Below are 23,553 nucleotides of genomic sequence, written 5' to 3'. Positions count from 1 at the left end.
GAGGCTGCATTTCAGAATTGAATTATTTCAGTTTTTCCCTGACCTCCTCTTTTTAGCATTCCAGAGAGTCAGCAGTATTTCTGCAAGGCCCATATGTACTTCACAGTCCTTTATAGAATGTATATTTCTACATGGTGCATCTCATGAATGGGATAACTGGAAGGAGGTGCTCTGCAGACAGAGAAGCGTTCTGTATTCATTGGTGTCCAAACATGGGGTGGGGAACAAGGGCCTGTCATGGAAACAAATAGTCTAACTGAATAAGAACCATACTCAAAACAAGAATGTTCACTAGGCCAAACCTGCACTGAGTTGGGTTCCAGTCTGAGCTTTATTTTATGTGAATGACTATTGCTTGTGGGGGAAAATGCTGGAACAAGAAGTTTAGCGACAGTAGGTGCAGTACTAGCATTACAGGTATTCCCCCTACACTGCCTCATCCTTGAGCTGCAGGGACCTCATTAAGGGGTTGGAGGAGAGTACTTTAGTCTTTAGGCACTTTCAGCCTTTAACCTCTTTGCAGAGAGTATCTGCAACTGGTGAAGATGGTGATTGTCATGTATGGATACCTATTGAGAGCAGTTACTCATTTCAGTGGCCACCAAACAGTCATCAAATGTTAATTTGATCAGGATTCAAACTTAAATAACTCCTTGTCCTTATATACACAACGGCATTGAGCACAGAAATAGGGGAATTCAGCCTGACACCTAAGCATCTTAATGTCATTCAGTACTTGCTAGCATGTGAAAGCCTGTGCTGTCACATGGGTCTAATGCATGTGTGTAAAATGGCTGAGAACATAATAATTGAATGGTAACCGATGGTGAATCCCAGTGGTCGTTGAACCTGGTCATATTCCCAATAAAAAGAGCTCTCAACCATGCTTGTAGCTGTTTCCATCGCTTTGTGCTGATTGAACAGAGATTCTAAGTTTCAGCGTGATTCACCAGCAGGTGACAATCCTGAAATCTTCTATTAAAGATTCGTTGATTATAAACTTCTTTGCAAAATCTACAATGGTATAGTAATTATCCAGGATGGTTCTCCGCTTTACAGAGCCAGTACATCCCATTAGTGGCGATTGGGAAATGGTTTATTTTTAAAACGTTGTGAAATGCCTATAACAGTTGGTTAAGGATTCACAACCCCTGCAGTTATACCAGCACTCTCATGATGCTCATTTTATGTTCTTTAGTAACTTCAAGCCTTTCAAGCTATGCATATTTTGTATATTTTTTTTGTAGACTAAACAGGCTTCGCTCCCACAAACTCCACAGCCGCAGCCATCGCCGCCACCACCACCGCCAACAGAGTTTTCATCAGACATACTGAAAGAGATACAACCACTTGACTGTATCTCCATGCTTACCAAATATGGACTAAAACATAACATAGTGATTGAGTATAAATTAGAAGATGAATGTGGACCCCCCCATAAAAAAACGTAAGATGTGGTTAATGTTGTTAATTCCTTCTGCTTCTTCTCTCTATTTGCCTGCTCTTTTGTTTCTTTACATGGATGCTTTTAGATGAGTCTCCAGAACTGCAATCATGTACTCGCTGCCAAAGTCAAAGGGATCTGTCACAGTGACCTGCTTGAGGAAAGGGCATTTTTTTGTATCTGTTACTGGAATGAGATCTACCCACAATTGAAACCATAATGGGAGGAATTAAAAGTGAATTGAAGGAATCCAGATAGCGGTGGAACTATTCCAACAAGTGTTTGCTAAGAACTGCTCCCAAAAGAGTGATATTTAGCAAGGTATATCTTATCTTAAAAATATTGACAGTTTGTGACATTGCCAGTGCATGACCCCCTAATTACTCCCTTACAAATTTCTGATCAAATCAGCTTTTGAGATTGGCTTAACAGTCCTATAAACCAAGGAATTAAACCTGTTACCACTGAAGTCACTGAGAGTTGTTATTGCTTTCCTAGAGAGCTGGATCAGTTCCCAGCTGCTAAAACGCAATCTTCAAAGGAGAAAACATGGCTATTTGTACATTATGAGAAGCAAAACAATTCATAAAGGAAGCCTTGCTTTCAGTCTTGTCCAAAGGAAGCCTCAGCAAACAGCCTTTGCTGTAGGTAGTTGGTATCTGTGCAGAAGTATGCTACTTCTTCTGAAAAAAATCCGGCAGTTGATTCCTCAGTTTCACCTTACTTCCGGATTGGGGCTTGATTCACCCGCTTCCTAGGCTAGAAGACAACAAAACTCTTGTTTTCCTTCTGATTCTTTTTGTGGCTTCTCTAATTAAGGCTCCTTCCTTGCCTATCAGACCTTAGCTTTCAGATCCTGCTTCCAAGTCCTGGTGACTCTGGTAATCCTTAAGGGGTAGGTTTCTTTTCTCAGCCCATTGAAGGGGTTTAACCCTTTGTGCTTCATCCAGGAATGGAGCGCAGATACCCCATCACAGAGACAATACTGAAGCTTGATAGAATGATAAAACAGTGGTTTTATTACTTTTATTACAGAAGCATCCAGATGTCACTGTTATGACCGTTGTCCCATCGTACTAGGCATTGTGCATTCAGTAGAAAACAACAGCCCCTGTCCCAAAGAGTTCAAAGTCTAATTGAGATTAGCCATAATAAGTGGGTATAGATCATGAAAGAGGAATTAGGAAAGAAACAGGTAACAGTTATAAGAATACATGGTTATATAGATTAGCTATAAGCTTAACTTACAAAATTGTCAAATTGTTTTCAAAATGTGCATGTCCAGTATGTAATACTTGGTTATTAACTACAGGGAAGGCCAAGCTAGATTGTAGAGGTGGGTGAGTAGCACTATACACAAAAGAGTTGATAGAATCCAATGAGATAAAATAAATTTACGTGCAGAGAGGACCATATAGTAGAATCTCTAGTGATACAAATTCCAAGTTGTAAGACTTCTAATAAGCTGTAAGACTTCTTACCAGTCTTCTGATAAGGGAAAGAAAACAGAGTGCACAACACTGATGGACATTAGAGATAACAAAGTCCAAAAAAAGTGACAACCTCTCTTACTCACTTATATTGTTTCAAAAAAAGTTAAAAGAAACAAACCTCTGAAGTCTCCAAATTGGCTGTTTACATAATATATTCAACCTTGTTCCCCTTCCTCAGGCTCTGCAGTGTTTACCTACATGTCACATCTTGTCTCTAATTAGCAAATGCTTGTGTAAAGTCAAATAGTTGCATGAGTAGCTCCATTGACTTCAGTGGGACTATTCGCGTGAGTGAAAGTAAGCACGTACACATATACTGGATTGGGGCTTTCATGTAAGCTCTTCGGGTTAGAGATTGTCTCTTTTTATATATTCACATCATAGTAGCCATCTTATTGTAAAATTCAAATGGAAAAAGTCATTGTAGTTTTTATCTCAATAGCTAGTGGAGGTAAACCCCATGTGGGGGGGGGGACTAGTTATATTGAGGTAAAAGCTATAGTGCATTGTTTCCACTAATAGTATACGCTGAAATAGTTAACTCAATATAAAAAGACATCTTTTATTGCAGTGAATACATAGCCTTGGTTTTCTCTGCAGAGGATAATGGGAGATATCTGTTATTTTCAGATAATAAAGACCTACTGTTAGAGACTAGGTTTGCCAGGTGTCCAGTTTTTGACAAGAACACATGGTCGAAAAGGGACCCTCTTAGCTCCGGTTAACACCGCTGACCGGGCCATTAAAAGTCCGGTTGGCGGCGCAGTGGGGCTAAGGCAGGCTTCCTACCTGGCTCCGGGGGGCTCCTGGAAGCAGCGGGTACCGTCCCTGTAGCGGGTCTCTGCACACTGCTTCCATCCCGAGCACTGGCTTCACAGCTCCCATTGGCCAGGAACCATGACCAGTGGGAGCTGTGGGGGCGGTGCTTGCAGGCGAAGGCAGCACACACTGTGCAGAGACGCCTGGCTGCGCCGCCACCTTGGAGCCCAAGGACATGTCGCTGCTTCCAGGGAGCCGCCTGAGGTAAGCGCCACCTGGAGCCTTCACCCCGCACCTCCTCCCACACCCCAAACCCCTGCCCCAGCCTGGAGCTCCTCTCTGAGCCTGCACCCCAACCTCCTGTCCCAGCTCGGAACCCCCTCCTGCACTCTGAACCCCTCGGCCCCAACCCGGAGCCCCCTGCTGCACCCCAAATCCCTCACCCCTGCCCCGCACCCCAGCCTGGAGCCCACTCCTGCACCTTGAACACCTCATCTTTGGCCCCACCCCGGAGCCCTCACCCTCAGTCCAGAGCCCTCACCCTCTCCTTCAACCCAAACCCCTGCCCCAGCCCCGAGCCTGCTCCTGCTCCCTGAACCAGTCATTTCTGGCCCCATCCCGGAGCCCACACCCCCTGCCGGAATCCTCACCCCCTCCCACACCTCAATCCTCTGCCCCAGCCTGGTGAAAATGAGTAAGTGACTGAGGGTTGGGGAGAGTGAGCGACAGAAGGAGGGGGGAAGGAGTGAGTGGGGGGTGGAGCCTTGGGGAAGGGGCGGGGTACGGGGAGGGGAAAGGTATTCAGTTTTGTGCGATTAGAAAGTTTGCAACCCTATTATAGAGCAAGGTATCAAAAGAGGTATTGAAACAAATTGATAAATTTAAAAAACATCAATTCATCAGTGACACATCCAACAGTTCTGAATGAATTAAAGAATGAAGTGTCAGAGCTGCTAACAAAAAAATGTAATTAATTTAAATTAGCTATTGTAGTGGAGGGTATGAATGTTGTGCTTATCTTTTTCACCTTTCTCTGCAGCGTGGGGCACGGGTCACTTGCTGGAGGATTCTCTGCACCTTGAAGTCTTTAAACCACGATTTGCGGACTTCAGTAGCTCAGACATAAGTTAGGGGTTTGTTACAGGAGTGGGTGGGTGAGATTCTGTGGCCTGCGTTGTGCAGGAGGTCAGACTAGACTATCATAATGGTCCCTTCTGACCTTAAAGTCTATGATTCTATGAAAAATGTGGAAGGGTAACAGGAATGTCTAACCAAAGAGCCCTAGTTCATAACAGGTACATTTTGGCTGAAATAATTAAAAATAGAATTATAAAACACCAGCATGAACATGGAAAGATACGCCCTGATCTTGCAAATATGTGTGTTTAAAGTTAATGGGACTAATTGGGTTTAATGTTAAGCATGTATCTGAGAGTTTTCAGGATCAGTGTCTTAGTCTGGAATCTATTTCCAAACTGTCTTTATAATTCTTATTACCCTGTCACAAATCCATGTTCTTTTTTTAGCAAAATGACTTGCCATAGCAGTATTTTTAAATAAAATACATTTAGTAGTTTATTCAGGGTGAGAAGTGCTTTATGTTTAAGAAATGCTTTTTAAATTGGTAGCTCTCAAACTGACTTCAGTGCTCCTTTAAAAACAAACTTGCTTAATTCAATTATGATTTAAAAAATAATCTTACTCTTGTTTAATTCCGTTAAGATTTTTCACAGAATCTGTCCTGGTAAATCAAACACAGACTAAAATTCTTCACCGCAAATGTTTTATTCTGTAGAATGTGCCTTAATCAGCCTGCGCTCGTGCGCGCTCTCGCACTCTCTCTCTCTCTTTTAAATAATATACTATTCTAGGCTAAGTTGTTGTTACAATTTTGCAATTTAAAAAATACCTTTACAAGGAACTAGTCTTAAAATCTACATTCAGGATTTTCAAATGACTAGTAGTTTTGGGTACCTTATTTAAGATGCTTTATGGCACTGGCTCCTCAGAAAATGCTAAGCCCTATCTTCTAAAAATCCGACCCTTTTAAGGCATCTCAAGTTAGATGACTAAAGTTATATTTGAAAACGTACATATGCAGAAGAATATTGAAGAACTGTGTTCTTCCTAGAATCATTTCTACATGACATTAGTATTCAAAATCGTTAACATTAGAATTTGCCGTACAGGATTTATGGATACTGTTTTATTCTCTATTATTCTTACAGATTTTCTTTTAGCTGTAAAATTGGTGACCAGATTTATGGTGCAGGCACTGGAAATGATAAAAAAGCTGCAAAACAGGCTGCTGCAAAATGTGCATATGAACAGTTAAGATCTCAAGAAACGTCAAGGGTATGTATTGCATGTAGTCTGTATGTAAAGAGACTACTGGCTCATTCATCTTTTGAAGCAAGGTCCATCATCATTTGGTTAAAAATTAGTCTGGTTTGTTTCAGTTTGAGGGAGAAATAATCTTTGCCTCATAGATTTATGTTGGTGGTGCTCCACTGTACGGTAGCTAAAATTCACAGTGTCTGTATAGTCAATAGCTTATTGTACCCCCCCCCAAAAAATCTGAATCTCTAATTGCATATTTCAGTATATGGTCCTGTGAGTTATCATTCAGTTAAAGACAAATGCATATGACAAAAGAACTTATGAAAAAATATTTCACTACAGTTTTCTTTAAAACTTAACTAATATACTGAAATGGAATTCTCTCGAGCATAGTACAGTGCTGCTGTACAATTACTAAGTTTTCTTAATTATATAGTTCCTTGCATTTGTGTTGGATGTGTTTAATTTGCAAATCAGAATTTTTTTTTTAATCATATGGGACCTGAGCCTGCAATGTCAGTGGAATTCAAGGGAAGTCAAGGTTGCTGAGCACCTCTTACACATGCCTAACTGTGATATCACACTTTTTGCTTTTAATCTGAAACTTCAGTGTCTCTTACTAAGTGAAAACAAAGGGATGGAAAAAGGCAAAAACTCAGTTATTACTTACGACTAAATTTTCAGCCAGCTCTAAATTTGTAATGCAAACTTTGCATGCTTATCACTTTGCGTGCCCAGTTACTATATAGATGGCAATTAGATGCAGAAGCTCTGAAAAGTTTGCCCTCAACTAATGAATACTGTTTTTTGGTCCTAATTCTTAATGGGGCCTCATCCTTGCATCCCTTGTTACTCTTGCAAATGAGGGCATGTACTATAAATGTCTCCTGGATTCGTGGTCAAGATCTGGTCATAAGATATTTACAAAACTCTACTTTTGCTGATATTTAATTGCAGGTGTGAAAAAGGATGTAAAGTTTTAAATACCTGGGGCAAAATCCTGGTCACACTAAAGTTAATGGAAAAATTCCCCCTTCAATGGGGCAAATGCCTTCAATTTCACCCCAGTGCTTTACAGTTAAGCATGTGCATAAACTACTCCTGAGGGAATTTTGCACCAGAATATTAAAAATTCTGTATGTAGTATTTTAAAATTCTGCAAATCTTATTTGTCAATAAAAATGGGGCTCCAGCATGGCAGTGGGGAGCACGGGCCACTGGCTGTACTGAGGTGGGAGATCACTCTGAAGCCTTCACCTCCGCTGGTAGGGGGACTCGACAGTGAGGCTGCACCCAACGCTGACACAGTCCAAGGGCCGAGAGTGGTTGGGCAGACTCAGCCCAGCAGGATCCAAATGTGGAGGGGCTTAGTGTGTGTGTGTGTGTGTGGGGGATCCAGGTGTGGGGTGAGAGGTTTCTGTGTGGGGGAATCTGGGTGAAGGCGGCGCAGTGGAAGATTTGGATGCACAGAGGCTCGTTGGGGGTGCCGGGTGCAGGGGCAATGGGGATTTGCAGGGGATCCAGGTGAAGGTGGTTGGAGCTCAGCAGGGAGGGTCTGGATGTGGGGAGATGGGGCTTGGTGTGGGGTGGTGTCTGGGTGCTGGGGGAGTGGGGCTTGATGGGGTGGAGATCCAGGTGCAGCTGGTTGGGGCTCAGTGGGATAGGAATTGGGTATGGGGGTTCATGGGAGGTGGGTGTCCAGGTGTAGGGGGGTAGGCCTTGTCAGGGTGAAGGTTTGATGGGCCTGCTTAATGGGGGAGCACCAGCTGCTGCCGAGGGGATGCCGCATGCCGGGCGCCCACTTCCCCCTGCGATTCCCCTGTGCACTCTTCTTCCCAATCTCATCCCTCCCCCTCACCCCCACATTCCCCTCACCCCCCTTACCCAGGCCCACCACAGGCACTGACTGTTGCACAGAAAAGAGGAAGGTTCCCAGCACACAGAAGGGGAGCACGACTGGCACTAGGACTCAGGAGATGGCGTTCAGCTGCAGAGTCAGCGGAGCCAAGAAGCAGCCTCCTGCAGTGGGAAGCTCTGCGCTTGCAGAAACGATGGGGAGGGGCAGTGGCACGTAACCCTGTTTGCCCCCCATGCCTCACCCCTGTTGGGAGGGGTGAATCTCCCACAAAAAACTGCGACCATGGTTGTACCCCCTCCCCCACGTGGCTGCTTTTTGCTTCCCTGTTGTTTTCTGCAGGGAAGCACAGGAATTCTGCGGGGGGCGGATGTTTTCTGCGGGCGCGGAGTCGCACAGAATTCCCCCAGGAGTAATAAACGTCTTCCCCAGCTGGGGCTTTAGTGTTTAATGTAGTTCCAATAACTTTTTCTGAAACTCCATTGTTTTTGTCATTTTAGAATGTTGTCATTTGTAGTAGCAAAGCTTTGACTGGTAGGTATCAGGTATTTGTTTTTTTTTTTTATATATGTATATACAGGCAGGGAGACACACAGCTGTTGCCAGTTCTGCAAATAGTCTACTTAGTAGTTCCAGTGGAATGTCAAGCTGGTCATCTGCAAAGTAAGTTGGAACCATTAATATTGTGATGTTTAACATAATGCATTTGCTTATAATTCAAGAACTAGTTGAGAGCGGTTAAGCAAAATCTTTTGCTGTCTTTTCACTTGTGAATTAATCAGTTGTATTTTAAACCTGTTTCTTTATCTACAGATCAAGAATACAGTTTAATTGTGCAATTGCATTTAATTTTTTTATATTTCTTATAATATACTTTATGATACACAGATTTTTTGGCTATCCTGAATGCTTTCTTGTTGAGCACCAGTAATTATTTTAGAAGCATTTCTGCTTGATGTGAAAAGAAGAGTGTCACTCTATTGAAGTTTTCAGTAGCCATTTTTGTATTATGACACTGCTTTGTTTAACGGATGTCAGTTCTTTTCAGTAATTTCTGTGCACCGCATTATAATTTCTGCTATACCGCTTCTCTCTTCATTCTCCATTAATCAAAAGAGGCACAACGTATTCATGGAGAATGAAGAGAGAAGTTGCTAGCAGAAAGAAAATGATGGTGAGAAATTTTCCAGTCTGTGCTGGGACCCCTTGGCACCAGCCTATTGTGCTTGATGGTTAATTTGGCTCTGGTATCACCACTTTACTCTCTCTGATGCCCTGTGTAGTGTTAAAGAGCAGCTATATTTTGGACCAGTGGTGGCCTCACTGCATTGAAATGATCTCTGTACCTAACCTGCCTTACCATAGTGAGAATACATAACTAACATTTATAAATCACAGTGACATAATAGGATGAAATCCATTATAGAAATAAGTATTTTATAATAAAATGCTATTGAATCACAAGAATTGTGGTACAAGTGAAGTTTTGTATTTTAAATTAATTCACATAATCCTTTTTCTGTTGTATCAAGAATCGTAGTTTTGATTCAAGAATTGTTTGAAGGAGATATATTGAAATCCATTTTTCCCCTTATAGTGGTTCTGATTCTGCATCTAAAAATATCAACTCAGATGGGAGCTTAGTAAATAAAATGAATGACCTGAAAGTAGCTGAAGATTGTTCATCTCCTTGGGTACAGTATGAAAGCCTTTATTCCTTATAGTTAAATTTTAGACTGTCATTATTTTACTCCTGTTCATAATTTTCACTTTTAATGAAGATGTGGATAACAGAGCTACTATCTCCAAAATATTTAAGTTGCACATAGGTAAAATTGGATACTTGAGGCTGCTAATGTCTGTATCTAATTTTTGAAGTTAGTATGTCCTCAGATACTTTGCTGGAAGTGGAATGTGGCCCTAGTGCAGAGTGTAGTAGTTCATCTCTTGAGTGGGATAAACTCTTTGGAGTACACAACATGAGGTCTCTGCTCCTCACTAGCTGCCTATTAACCTTGAACCACTCCCAAAAAGAAACATATGTGGCTTCACTCCTGCTTTGTGATCTGTGCAGGTGGACTGCTGTGTCACTGATGTCATGGGGGCTAAATGCAGGCTGAGCCGTTGGCCTGTGAGGGTGACAATGCTGGACCGGGGCCTAAAACTACCAATAAATTGGAGCCTAATCTTTTGAGATTGCTTCACTCTCTCTATTTCACCGCAAGAGTTAAGAACTGCTTCCTCTAGCAGCCTGTTAGAGCCCGAGTTAGGGGAGTTTCAGAGCATAGTGCAGTATCAATTTTCTCCTCTACCCACAATGATTATCGTTACAAAATATATCTGAATGTTATTTAAAATGTTCATTATCTTTTTACCATCATTCTCACTAAACATACAATAGGTCAGATTTGCTGCTGGCTTAAACAGGCATACTTCCATGGAAGTTGATGGATCTGTGCTTGTACATTGAATGTAATTGATGCATGTTGATAAGAATCATGATGTCATACTTAGAGCTGGGGGACATTTTTGAGCCAAAACGTCTTTCGGCAAAAAGTGTAGATTTGGCTATGCTGAAACGCTTCTGGAATTTGTGTCAGTTTTGCTAAATTGTTTGGTGTACCGTGTATATATATATATATATATATATACACACATATATTCTGAAAACTTGAAACCTTATTTCAGCACTTTTTAAATTAAAAGTTATTTTTTCAGTTCAAAATGACTTTTCAGTTTGAAATTTCCTTTAGTTTTTAAAATGTTAAAAAATGCTCAAAATAGAAATATTTAGTTTTAGCTTGAACTAAATGTTTTGTTTGATCAAAATGAATTTTTCCCAACTTCTGATTCATCAAAAAGTTTGAAGAAAATAGCTTTGGGGTTGACACAAACAGGTTTTTTTTTCCCCCTGGGATTGCCAGCGAACTCTGAAAAATCCATTACTCACACAGCGCTAGTAATATCCAAGTTTCATGAGGAATTTAAACTGAAGGTTGTCATCAAACAGATGAGCCAACCAGTCTAAGTATGGATTTGGACAGCTGGTAGCCACATCCAATCCATATTAGAAAAATAATCATCATTCTTTAAAACAGTGAATATGTTTGTTTTTCTTTTTTGATATAGGCAACTCCCAAAAATGCTGCCATGAAATCTAAGAGGTACGTAATTACTTTGTTTTTAAATATATATGTTCTGAAATTAATATTGCAAATCCTGTTTTAGTGGCTTTGATACTTGACTAAAACATGACACCAAAAATATTTCCAGGTAAATTTCTTTTCTGTATTCATATATTACAAGGTTTTATTGTAAATTTTCTTTTTTCTCTAAGAAGAGAGATTGCAACTAAATTGGCACCCTCGTTCTCAGGGCAGCAGGTCAAGGAAGAGAAAAAGGAAAATAAGTACACTCAGGATGAAAGGTGAGAAGGAGCTTTTAAGTAAGAGATGTATAGTTATTGCAATGATGGGTTAGATTTCCCTGACTAACAGTTTTGCATGTTTATTGCAAAACAAAGAAAGGGGGAGAAGGAATTCCATTTACAAGCATATGCAAACTGCCACTTGTGGGTGAGGTATAGGGTATTTCCTATAATAAGAATGTTTGTATTTGGCATTTGTGCAACTCTGTAGAATGTTTCTTCATTTTTCCCTCTACCCCGAGAAATGGGTGGTGCTACAAATGTTGTAATAGAAGAGGTTATTCAAAGAAAATGGGTGGACAGCTTCTGTTCTTATGAAAATTCCAAATGTAAATGTTATAAGTATGTAAAATAGCGTAGGAATGCCTCTAATCCAGGGGTTCCTAAACTTGGTTCACGGCTTGTTCAGGATAAGCCCCTGGCGGGCCGCAAGACGCTTTGTTTACCTGAGGTTTGAGTATCTCTTGTAAGATGATGCTCAGCGTCTCTCAGGAGATGCTCTGCAAGTTCCAGAATCAGACCCATACTTTCCAAAATTAATGTTAGGGCTGATTTTGCTAAAATTATTATTATTAATTAATTAATTTAATTTTATTATTTTAAAGACTTATCAAGGATTTTGAAGAGCTAGAGCGAATTGGCAGCGGTGGATTTGGGAATGTTTTCAAAGCAAAACAAATTATTGATAAGAAGTACTATGCTGTCAAACGAGTCACGTGTAGCGAGTAAGTACTGTACATCGGCTTGCTTTTATTTGAAAGGACACTCTCAAACAGTTTCTGTAGATGAAACTGTTTGTTTGTAATAATCTCTTAAAAGTTTAAGTAATTTTCCTTTACAGCGTTGTCCATTCTGTCTGACAAACATGTTTATTTCTCTGTTCTCAGTGGAGCTGAAATGAGTGTGCTGTCTTTTGATGTTTGCTTCTCTGTGCACTAGAATTATAGTCCAGCACAGCATAGGAAACAGGATTTGTTAACTTGTGCGCGCTCTCTTTGTTAATGTTGTGCCAGTATTTAAAAAGAGAAAATGGGATGACCAGGTAATCATAGGGATGTCAGCCTGACGTTGATCCTGGGCAAGATGATGAAGCGGACAAAAGGGCAAGTGCGTTCCTTGGATGCATAAACGGGAATCTCAAGTAGGGATAGAGAAGTTATTTTACCTCTGTATTTGTGTGACAACCCCCAGGGTACAATCTGGACAGTGGAACTGTTGTGCCCCCTTAACTCTCTAGCTTAGGATACCTCTCACACTGCTCCGCAAGTGAAAAGCAGCCCCTCCAGGCTTTGCTCTCACATAGCCATTAGCATGTGAGAGTCACACCCTGCAAAGTCATATGAATGCTCTTCCAGCCTCTCATAAACAGATATATGGCAACTCCTGCATATCTCTCAGTCCCGGCCTTGCACCCCAGCAATGCGTGTTTTGCACGGCTCAAGACCTTCTTGATCAATGCAAGCTCATTAATTAGTCTGCCATTCCATCAAAGGGTAATGGATATGCACCAGCCTTTGTTAACCTGAGTAGATTCCTCAAACCCTTCAATGAACCACACTGGTTTACATAAAACATTAAACAAGTTTATTAACTATAGAAATGTAGATTTTAAGAGATTATAAGTGGTATAAGCATAGAAGTCAGAATTGGCTTTTAAAAGAAATAAAAGATAAAATTGCAAGCTAATTCCTAAACTTTTTCATGCTAAGTAAAATTTGAAGCAAACAGCTTTTCTCACCCCTCCGGATGTTGCGGGCAGTTCACAGTTCTTAATACACAGTCTGGATTCCCTTCCCAGCCTGGGACCAATTTCCCCAATTCAAAGTCTTTCAAGCAGCCTTGTTTCAGTAGAGATGTGGGAGAAGAGAGGTGTGACTGAGTGCATGGACCACAGTGAGAATGCTATACTCAGGGCAGACTGCAAGGAATAGGGCAGACAATTCCCACAACTGGTGGTTTATTCTTCAGTTAGATTAACCAAGTCAGTAACAAAACAGCTTCTGTAATACCATGCTGCTCTCCAAGTAGCCAAATACAGTCCCCTTTAAGCATTCCAGCCCTTGACCCATAGCTAGACAGCCACGTCTAATATAGTGAGAGGTTATTGAAAACCTGATTCACCATATGTGAGGTTCACCAGTCCCAAAGTACCATGAAAATGATTAAATGATTGGATAATATGCCTTATAGTGATAGACTCCAAAGAGCTACATGACAAATTTCTGTTCCCAATAAAGGGCTCTTCAGTCTAGCAGACAAAGATATAACAAGATCCAATGGTCAAAAGTTGAAACTAGACAAATTCAGACTGGAAATAAAGTGTAAATTTTTAACAGTGAGGAGCAATTTATCATTGGAACAATTTACCAAGGGCTGTGGTGGATTCTAAGCCACTGGTAATCTTTAAATCAAGATTTGATGTTTTTTCCAAAAGCTATGATTTTGTTCAAACAGGAATTATTTTGGGGAAGTTCTGTGGCCAGTGTTATACAGGAGGTCAAACTAGATTATCACAGTGTTCTCTGCAGGCCTGGGAATCTATAAATTTGCAGAACACTTGGTAGATTATCTATGAATGGTGATTACTGCTTTTATAAAACTTGTCAGCTGCAGACTAACAGATTTATAGAACATTTAAAGAGACAGAGTCACTTTGAAAACCACATTTGTGTCTGAAAATGTTTGAACTGACCAGTAGCAATTCAGATGACTATACACTGGGTGGGGGAAATCCTCCCTTCCTATTTTTTCTTTGTGCATTTGGCAACACTCTTTATAAAACCAGTATAATTGTTTCTTTGTCCTTGTGTCACTTGCTAAAAAGACGGTTATAAACGTCATCAGAGGAGCATAAAAAAACTTTTCTGGACATTCTAATTTCTGATAAAATGCTGAGTAATATTTATTTTAAATAATCAATTAAAAAACAAGTTGTAAGTGTCTCTTTAACAAATTGTTTTAAGGATCTCCTCCTCCATGTTATTTACAACAGTTTCAGAGCAACCTTTAGCCTAAATTGCTTTGGTGTCTTATTTTAATGAGTATATTGTATTACTAAATGTTCTTCCAGGATATTTCCTATTTTCATTCACATTGCACTCCTGAGAAGTAAATTTAACATTTTAAATGTAAGCCCTATATGTTCCTCAAATAAAGGGTCACATTTGGGCCCCATCTGAGGTTGAAATTAATTCATTGGACAGCCCTACAATAATCAAAGTAGGCCCCAAACTCTGCAAATAATCTTGCATATGAATAGTCTTGCTGAGCTCAGTGTATGTAGAGGGACTACTTGCAAATTAAAAGTTATATGCTCTAGTGTTTGCAGGATCAGGGTCTTTGGATGCTTAATTTCTCCATGATAGCATCAACTCTATGCTTTGCTTATCTGTTGTGTTCTTATGACCAGATAAGGTATTAAGTACAAGAATCTGAGTTGGGGTGCGGTTCTCATTTCAAACATTTTGAACAGGGTTCAAACACTTGTGTGCTCAGGATAATAGAGCAGACAATAGGCAAAACACAAGAACAGCCTGGCAAACGAAACACAGCTAGTAGATACAATTTTCAGCTTCTCTTTAAAAATTAAACAATTATATTGACTTTTAAAATAATTTAAAATAGATATTTAATCCTGAAGATTACTACTGTTGCTTGATATCCTGTCTTCAGTTAATCTTATTGTTCATTTTATTAAGAAGTGTCAGTTCTTCAGTGTTGTGTAATGAGAATTTTTCTTTCTTTCTTTAGTAAAGTACAGCGTGAGGTACAAGCACTAGCAGAGCTTGCGCATGAAAACATCATACGGTATTACACCTCTTGGACTGGGAAAGACTTTCTCAATTCTGAGAACAGTTCAAGCCTTTCAAGGTAAATAAAAATGAATTCTGTAGTGTAATCAATGGCTCTTTAACTGGAATAATCAGATTATTTTTTCCCTCTTGCAGATTTGTGTGGTAAAAAATGAGTGAATTACAGATCCCTACACTTATATTTTTTCCATCTAATAAAAGAAGAAAGAACATGAAAAATATTTAACATCAGGCAGCATGCTTAATGAACGATGTACATGTATATCTCCTTTTTGTTGATGAATTGCCACTTTTTTGGTGAACAGTATGTGTCGCAGATATGTACACTGACATTGAGGCCTAATTTGGAATGATGTCTTATATTGAAGCCAAATCAGTAGCAGGATCTTCAGCAACTAAGAGAGATGGTATTTGCATTGGGATTAAAATGCAGGAGTTATTTTTTCTCCAACCAGTGTTTCACTCACTAGATCATGCCCTGTCCCATGGTATTGTTCTGCCCCACCTTGTGGGTCTACTGGCTGCTCAGCAGAAGAGCTGACTCAGAGCATGTGTACACTACAGCCCTAAGTCAGCCTCTGTTAGGTCGACTTACAGCCACTGCAGTAATTACTGTCCACACTACCCTCCTTCTGTCAGTGGTGCATGTCCTCACTAGCAGTGCTTCCACCGCCTGAAGAGGGGCATTGTGGGGGGCTGAGGGCCAAGTATCTAAGCTCCGCGTAGCTCCCCACTGGGAGCCCATCTGTCCCCACTTCCCCAGGCTCTCGGCTCCCTGCTGGGAGCTGGGGGGCAGCCACCCCAGGCTTCTCAGCTCCCGGAGCGGGGAGCCTCTGGGCGCAGCCTGGCTGGGAGCAGGGAGCTGGGGGCTCCAGCATGGAGCTGTGAAATTGACAAGACAGCCAACAGCTGGTGTAAGTAACGCAGCATCTACACAGACACTGTGTCGCCCTAACTACACCGACATAAGTGCTATGCCTCTTGTGGAGATGGAGTTGTTATTGTCCGTGTAGTAGGACACTTACATTGGCAGGACAAAGCTGTTGTGTGTACACTGACATAATTAGGATGAGGTAAATTGCCTTACGCCAGCCTACTTAGTGTAGAACAGGCTTCAGTGGCAGGCAGCTGGCTATTTGGGAGCTAGGATTGACTCCAGTGCCATCACTGGCAGCCCCAAGCCTACCTGGAGTGGTCCTAAAAAATTAGGGACTTTTGGCCACGATTGTGGGGGCCTGCAGCCAAATGAAAGGTTGGAAACCAGCAAACCATTGAGCCAACTGCTTAGGAACAATTGTGTAGTGCTGTTTTTAATACTGTGATTTAATTTTATTCTTACAGACCGAGGTCAGATTTTCTATGTGATTGCCTTTTTATCCAAATGGAATTCTGTGAGAAAGGAACACTGGATGGCTGGATTGATGAAAAGAGAGGGAAGAAAAATTACCAAGATGAGTCTCTCATCAAATTTAGACAAATAGTGACAGGAGTAGAATATATTCATTCTAAAGGGTTTATTCACAGAGACCTCAAGGTAAGCAGAACAGATGATCGTTGTGTGGGTGGACAGATGTAATGAATAAATGTTTGGAGGATCAGAAAATGTTGAACTGTTGTTTTATTTTCAGTGGGACTCCATGTGAGCATAAGGGTCTGTCAGTGTGTGTAAGATTGGGAATAAAATCACAAAGTGCTTTTGAATGTGAAATGCTGTATACTAGGTATATATTAAGTTTCAAGTTTGAGTTCAAAATCAATTTTAATAAATCACATACAACACATCATATATTTTAGTGTACTGAAGTTAATGCCCTAGGGAGCAGTGTTTTTCAGAGTTCGGGTTGCGACCGAGTACTGGCATGTAAGGCACTGGATTGCCTTGTTCAGCACCCAGGGAACCTAGTGGCTCTGGTCAGCACCGCTGACCAGGATATTAAAGTCCCATCGGCGGTGCTGCCAGCTAAGGCAGACTAGTGCCTACCTGTTCTGACACTGCGCTGCGCCCCGGAAGTGGCCAGCAGCGGGTCTGGCTTCTAGGCAGGGGGACCACAGGGCTCTGCATGCTGCCACCGCCCCAAGCACTGGCTCCGCACTCCCATTGGCTGGTTCCTGGCCCCCAGCCCCCGCAAACCTGGGACCCCTTCCTGTACCCCAAACCCCTCATCCCCTGCCCCACCCCAGAGCCTGCACCACCAAACCAGAGCCCTGACCTCCTCCTGCACTCCAACCCCCTGCCTCAGCCCTGAGACCCCCCCAAACCCAGAGCCCCTTCCTGCACCCCAAACCCCTCATCCCTAGCCTCAGCCCAGAGCCCTGACCCCCTTCCACACCCCTGCCCCAGCTCAGAGCCCCCTCCCACCCCCTGAACCCCTCATTCCTGGCCCCACCCCACAGCCCTCACCCCCGTACCCCAACCCTTTGGTCCAGCTCTGAGCCTCTCCCACACCCCAAACCCCTCATCCCCAGCTCCACTGGGTCGTGGGCATCAACAGTTTTCTTCAACTGGGTCACCAGAAAAAAAGTTTGAAAACCAATGCTATAGAATAACACAGTAGTACTTAATTGTATGTGCAAATGAGAACAATTAGTTATTATGGCAGTCATGATTTCAAATTTTGACTAGTGTGTTTAAAATTTCATTGTTAAACCAACAGTTTTTATTTTGATACATAACTCCTAATCATTTCCTTGACTGTTTAGCAACTCTTCCACTGAAGTACCTTATGACTGATTTTTTTCCTGGTGCTAAAAGTTTGTAACGTGAAACTGAGACATTTTTTTCAATTGTCCTTTTTAGCCCCTCAACATATTCATATCTCGTGAAAATAAAATAAAAATAGGTGACTTTGGACTTGTAACTTCAATGACAGATGACCTACGGACAACAGAAAAGGGAACAAGATCATATATGAGCCCAGAACAGGTAACCGTTACCGCAGGATTAATAGTAAGACATCAGAAGACATGAGTGTCTCCATAGTTATCCTTGCATTTAAGTCCAGATTTAGCCATCCCTGTCCTAATTTCTCCAGTACTAAACCAGTTGCCTAAAGTTTTCCAGGTGTGATCCTAAATCAGGATAGATTTTTTTATTATTTTCTTTAAACTGGAAAATCTGAAGCAAATTGCACAAGTCAGTTGTGAAATGAGGTGATCCTCTCTCATCGATACTGTCTTACATTACAAAGTTTGAAGTCAGTGGGAGCTGTGGGTGATCAGCAATTTTGAAAATCAGGCCACTAATTTAGGTACCGAAATGTGAATTTGGGTAACTTTAGGCATCCATTATTGAAAATCTTGGCCTTAGAATCTCTGTGTCTGATTCCCTATCTGGAAGGGGGAATCAATTACTTATCCTATGTATGTGGGACTATGGATGCTTTAAAGTCTGTATATTTCATTTCACTTAACAGTAAATATTATCTCTGTTTCACAGATGGGGCATCTTTGGCACGGAGATTTAAGGACTTGTATGAGGGCCTGGTGGTCCCAATCATGCCGTCCTAAGGCAAAACTCCCATTGACTTCATAGGGATTTTAGCTTGTATAAATACTGCAGAATTGGATTGTATGAAAACACTTCAATTATGATACATTTTTAGACCTAAAAGGCATGTCTGGTATATGCTATTTTTATTGTAATCACCACAGGCTGGAGACAAATATGGACAGGAAGTGGATATATTTGCACTAGGATTAATTCTCTTTGAAATTCTTTGGATATTTTCCACTGATGCTGAAAAATTTCAGGTAAGTAATCTTAAACTATTAATGAAAAATAGGTCAGAAGAAAACTATATAAGGCAAAATATGACTTGACGTATTACTTGTATATTATGTAGTGTTCCTTATTGCCCCATATGTCTGGAATACCTTCCTTATACCAGTACATTAGGTGTTCATCCTCTCTTCATTCTTGTCCTTCCTGAAAATTCACTTCAGTGAGGCCTACATATTCATATTACTTTTGTGAATAAAAGCTGTCTTCCAAAATTTAAAACAAAAATTACCCTAGCACCATTCACTTGTCAATGTGTTTTGGTGCTCTCTGTTTGTCACCTCTGTGTAGCCTTTCATTTTATTTAAAGTGAATTTTGTAATGTGGTATTACACCACCCTGCGATCGGCTCTGGCGGCTACAGTTTCAATCTTAACAGAGTGAAAGTCACCTTTGCTACTTGCTTCAGATTTAGAGTCTCTAGGAACACATAAAGACCAAGGGTAGTAACCACACAGACATTCACGAGTACAAGATCTAGTCTGTTTTACAAGTTTTATAAAAGTTTCAGTTAAAGTTTTGAATACCCAAGCATACAGAAATTCTTTCCGAACCTACGCACAAGTTACAAACATAGTTCGACTCACATCCTTAACAAGAGTTAGGGTCTGATAGGTCTCTCATGGATTGATTATTAGTAGAGGGATGGTTCCTGCTAGAGTTTCCCATAGGAAGCTCAATTTTCCTAATCTAGGCACCCTTTTTTATAATGTAATTCTGACTATACCTCATTAGCATTTCTGCACATCAAGCACCCTGCGGTTAGGGCGTGTGTTAGCAAAACGTGATTACTGGGTATCTTGTAAGCAAAAAATTACTTTTACTGTTAATTTTTTGCAATATCACCCACTGGTACATCTTTTCCCGTAATCTTAGGGCATCGGGTTATTCTTCGATCACTTAGTTAAATCAGCATTTCTTAACTTGATGGCCTAGTATGGGTAAGCTAAAATCTTACAGGCCTCAGCCTGTAGGCCTTGCGTTTCAGCCCTACTTACTTTTACCCAGTACGATTCCTCTAAATACTGATCAATCTTATACTTCTATAATCCTACAAATTAACTCTAATTAACATACAATGAATATATATGATGTTGATTAATCATAACATCACACAAAAAATGAACAATAAACTAAAATCATTGGCTACATCTGCTATCTGTTGCATCCAATGAAGTGAGCTGTAGCTCACGAAAGCTTATGCTCAAATAAATTTGTTAGTCTCTAAGGTGCCACAAGTACTCCTTTTCTATCTGCTATCTAGTCTGTCAGACAGCTCTGCTGTCTAGTACAGCAAACTTAATCTCCATCAGAGAGGGGAAGAGAGAGCAAGCGATATGAATTGAGATATTTATGTGGCCCTCAGCACTATGGTATCTGAGTGTATCATTATTTATCCTCACAAAAACCCTGTGAGGTAAAGAAATATTGTGTTATTTTACAGGTGTGCAACTGAAGTACAGCGAGATTAAGACCCTGATCCTCCAAATACTTAACAACGTGTTTCAGAGTAGCAGCCGTGTTAGTCTGTATCTGCAAAAAGAACAGGAGTACTTGTGGCACCTTAGAGACTAACAAATTTATTTGAGCATAAGCTTTCGTGGGCTAAAACCCACTTCATCGGATGCATGCAGTGGAAAATACAGTAGACACACACACACACACACACACACACACAACATGAAACAATGGGTGTTATCATACACACTATAACGAGATTGATCAGTTAAGGTGAGCTATTACCAGCAGGAGAGAAAAAAAGCCTTTTGTAGTGATAATCAAGATGGGCCATTTCCAGCAGTTGACAAGAACGTGTGAGGAACAGTAGGGGGAAAAATAAACATGGGGAAATAGTTTTACTTTGTGTAATGACACGTCCACTCCCAGTCTTTATTCAAGCCTCATTTAATGTTGTCCAGTTTGCAAATTAATTCCAATTCAGCAGTCTCTCCAACGAGAGACTGCTGGTCACCCGATTACAGACCTAAAAGTCGCAATATTACAACAAAAAAACTTCAAAAACAGACTCCAACGAGAGACTGCTGAATTGGAATTAATTTGAAAACTGGACACCATTACATTAGGCTTAAATAAAGACTGGGAGTAGACTTGTCATTACACAAAGTAAAACTATTTCCCCATGTTTGTTTTTCCCCCCTACTGTTCCTCACATGTTCTTGTCAACTGCTGGAAATGGCCCATCTTGATTATCACTACAAAAGGTTATTTTTCTCTCCTGCTCGTAATAGCTCACATTAATGAGAGTGATGATAGCATCCATTGTTTCATGTTCTCTGTGTGTGTATATATATATCTTCCCACTGTATTTTCCACTGCATGCATCCGATGAAGTGAGTTTTAGCCCACGAAAGCTTATGCTCAAATAAATTTGTTAGTTTCTAAGGTGCCACAAGTACTCCTGTTCTTTTAACCATGTGTGTAACTTTATGCTAGGGCTGGGTTGTAAAGGGTATATATATATTTTTTTTTTAAATGAGAAATTAAAAAAAAGATCTTAAAAAAAATTTTTTTCCATGGGAAAAAAACAGGTTGCTTTTGTCAAACTGAATTTTTTTTCAAAGTTCAAAAACCAAGAAAATGTTAGAATTTAGGTGTTTTGCTTGGTTTTCACTATCTTTTGTCTCCCTTTATCCTCCAAAAGGGTAAGAATAAGGGAGGGGAGAAAAAAGAGAAGATGAGAGAACCCCCCGCAAAAAAACACTTGTTCAAAAATTAAACAAGTTTTTATTTGAAACAAATTGTTTCACTTTTTGTTTAAAAAAATGATTTTTAAAATCAATATTGCTGCCAACATTTTTGCCCCCCCCCCCCTTTTCTTTTTTAATTAAAAAGACATTTTTCATCAGTAAACCTTTTTTACCGGCTCTACGTTATGCACATGAGTAGTCTTACTGAAGTGTATGGTATTACTCAGGTGCATAAACTTACACATGTGTTTCAGTCTTTTCAGGATTGGGGCCTTGCGCAAAGTCACACAGTAAGTCTGTGGCAGAGACAGAAATTGAACCTGGAGCTACATCCCAGTCCAGTGCCTAACTATAAAACTATCCTCGTGTCCTGTAAAATATATATCGCATTTACCCGCATGGGACTGAAGCACTCTGCAGCTAGTAACCTACACACCCTGCTTTGTACTCTTGATGTCTGGGATGCTTTTTGGCTGGATTTGCTGACAGGTCAAATTACATTGAGGGGAGGGGAAAAGGGAATGGCTAGTCTGATACGTGCTATACTAAATCTCTGGGGTACCTTATTTTGCAGCCCTCATTCTGGCAAAACTTCCTTTGAAGTCAGTGAGAGTTTTGCTCAAGTAAGGACCATAGGAATTGGTCAACAGGCATGTGTCTGATGACCAAAACAGAGGTTTCTCTCTTTGCCTTCAGCATTATTTTTTAAAATTAGACCTCTGATGCTACCTTTATCCTTTTTGCTGTAATGCTTGTCCTCTTGATTTAGTTGGGGATTGGTCCTGCTTTGAGCAGGGGATTGGACTAGATGACCTCCTGAGGTCCCTTCCAACCCTGATATTCTGTGATTCTCTTACCCCTGCCTTCCTAGTGCTGGTCACCTTCCTCTGTTATGTCTTGTCTTCAATGACAAGCTTTTTGGGGCAGGGAGCGTAGCTAAAATTTTCAAACCTGAAAACTGTGCCTGAAATTAAGCTCTTAAATCCATATATGAACACCTAACTAGACGTGATCTGATTTTTCAAAGGTACAAAGCACCTGCCACTGTTACTGACTTAATTTAGAGTGAGGGTTGCTCAGCATCTTTGAAAATTAGGCCACTTCTGTTTATGTACCTAAATACGTATTTAGGAGCATAATTTTAGGCACCTGGGTTTAAAAATGTTGGTCATTGTGACTTAGCACTGATTATTTAAAAGTGAGTTAAAAAGGTGTTTTTGAATTTTTCTAATGGCATTCATGTTGTGTGTGTAACATAAGTCCTCCACATTATATTTTATATTTTCTGTGAGATAGAGACCATAAAGCCCATGGACATATTAATCACAGACTGTAATCTGAGTCTGAGATTTTTTTTCTTTCCTTCCTACCTCCCTTCCCTGTTTTGCACTCTCTGAAACACTGTAGCAATGTTAAAAGTAAAGATTGTGTGTGTGGTGCGGGGGAATGTTATTTGCATCCCCTTGTCTCACAAGTAGCAATGATGCCCGCAGGGGCAGAGTTAAAGTCCTCTCCTGTAGATTTTTCCACGGGGTTTGGGATGCAGAACTACTGGTTTTTTTTAATTGACAGTGAGAACCAGGGATTTGACAAAAATGAGGCAGAAGCAGGTCTTCATGGACCTTGAGGCTCACAAGGAGAAAAAGTCGTCAAACTCAAAGCTTTACAGAACACTTTTAAAAACACCTTACAGCCAAATTGAAAGCTTTCAGATACTTCCTTTGACAAATGCTGTCTTTTGAAGACTCGCTCTCTACCTGTCACTACATTTTGTGATTATTTTGTTTTCATACTTTGTGTGGTTCAATTGCAGAGCTTCAAAATGTAGTCAATGAAAATATCATACTAAAAAAATTATTTGGTGTCGTTTTTAGGAGTGGCCCAAAATAAGAGAATGTGTACTTCCAGAGGAGTTCAGCAAGAAATTTCCGGCAGAG

At 40.6% G+C, this 23,553-nt stretch overlaps 1 protein-coding gene across 9 annotated transcripts in view; it reads left to right on the top strand.

The window, feature by feature from the left end:
• EIF2AK2 (eukaryotic translation initiation factor 2 alpha kinase 2) overlaps positions 1-23,553 on the top strand; it is a 43,766-nt gene that overhangs the window by 14,439 nt on the left and 5,774 nt on the right. For 2 of the 9 annotated variants that reach the window (XM_043543414.1, XM_043543410.1), the window contains exons 4-15: positions 1,248-1,447; positions 5,925-6,051; positions 8,466-8,554; positions 9,489-9,585; positions 11,021-11,055; positions 11,229-11,318; positions 11,924-12,043; positions 15,069-15,188; positions 16,472-16,664; positions 17,928-18,053; positions 18,782-18,880; positions 23,491-23,553. In XM_043543414.1, coding sequence (XP_043399349.1) covers positions 1,248-1,447; positions 5,925-6,051; positions 8,466-8,554; positions 9,489-9,585; positions 11,021-11,055; positions 11,229-11,318; positions 11,924-12,043; positions 15,069-15,188; positions 16,472-16,664; positions 17,928-18,053; positions 18,782-18,880; positions 23,491-23,553 — 1,359 coding nt within the window. Of the gene's footprint in view, positions 1-1,247; positions 1,448-5,924; positions 6,052-8,465; positions 8,555-9,488; positions 9,586-11,020; positions 11,056-11,228; positions 11,319-11,923; positions 12,044-15,068; positions 15,189-16,471; positions 16,665-17,927; positions 18,054-18,566; positions 18,718-18,781; positions 18,881-23,490 lie in introns of those variants that run through there. The other 7 variants (XM_037895436.2, XM_043543411.1, XM_043543417.1 and 4 more) reach the window with 5 other exon arrangements.

Source organism: Chelonia mydas, chromosome 3 (genome assembly GCF_015237465.2).
Source record: "Chelonia mydas isolate rCheMyd1 chromosome 3, rCheMyd1.pri.v2, whole genome shotgun sequence".
Taxonomy (NCBI): domain Eukaryota; kingdom Metazoa; phylum Chordata; order Testudines; family Cheloniidae; genus Chelonia; species Chelonia mydas.
The sequence above is the reverse complement of the archived record's forward strand: the minus strand, read 5'-3'. Positions and strand labels throughout refer to the sequence as shown.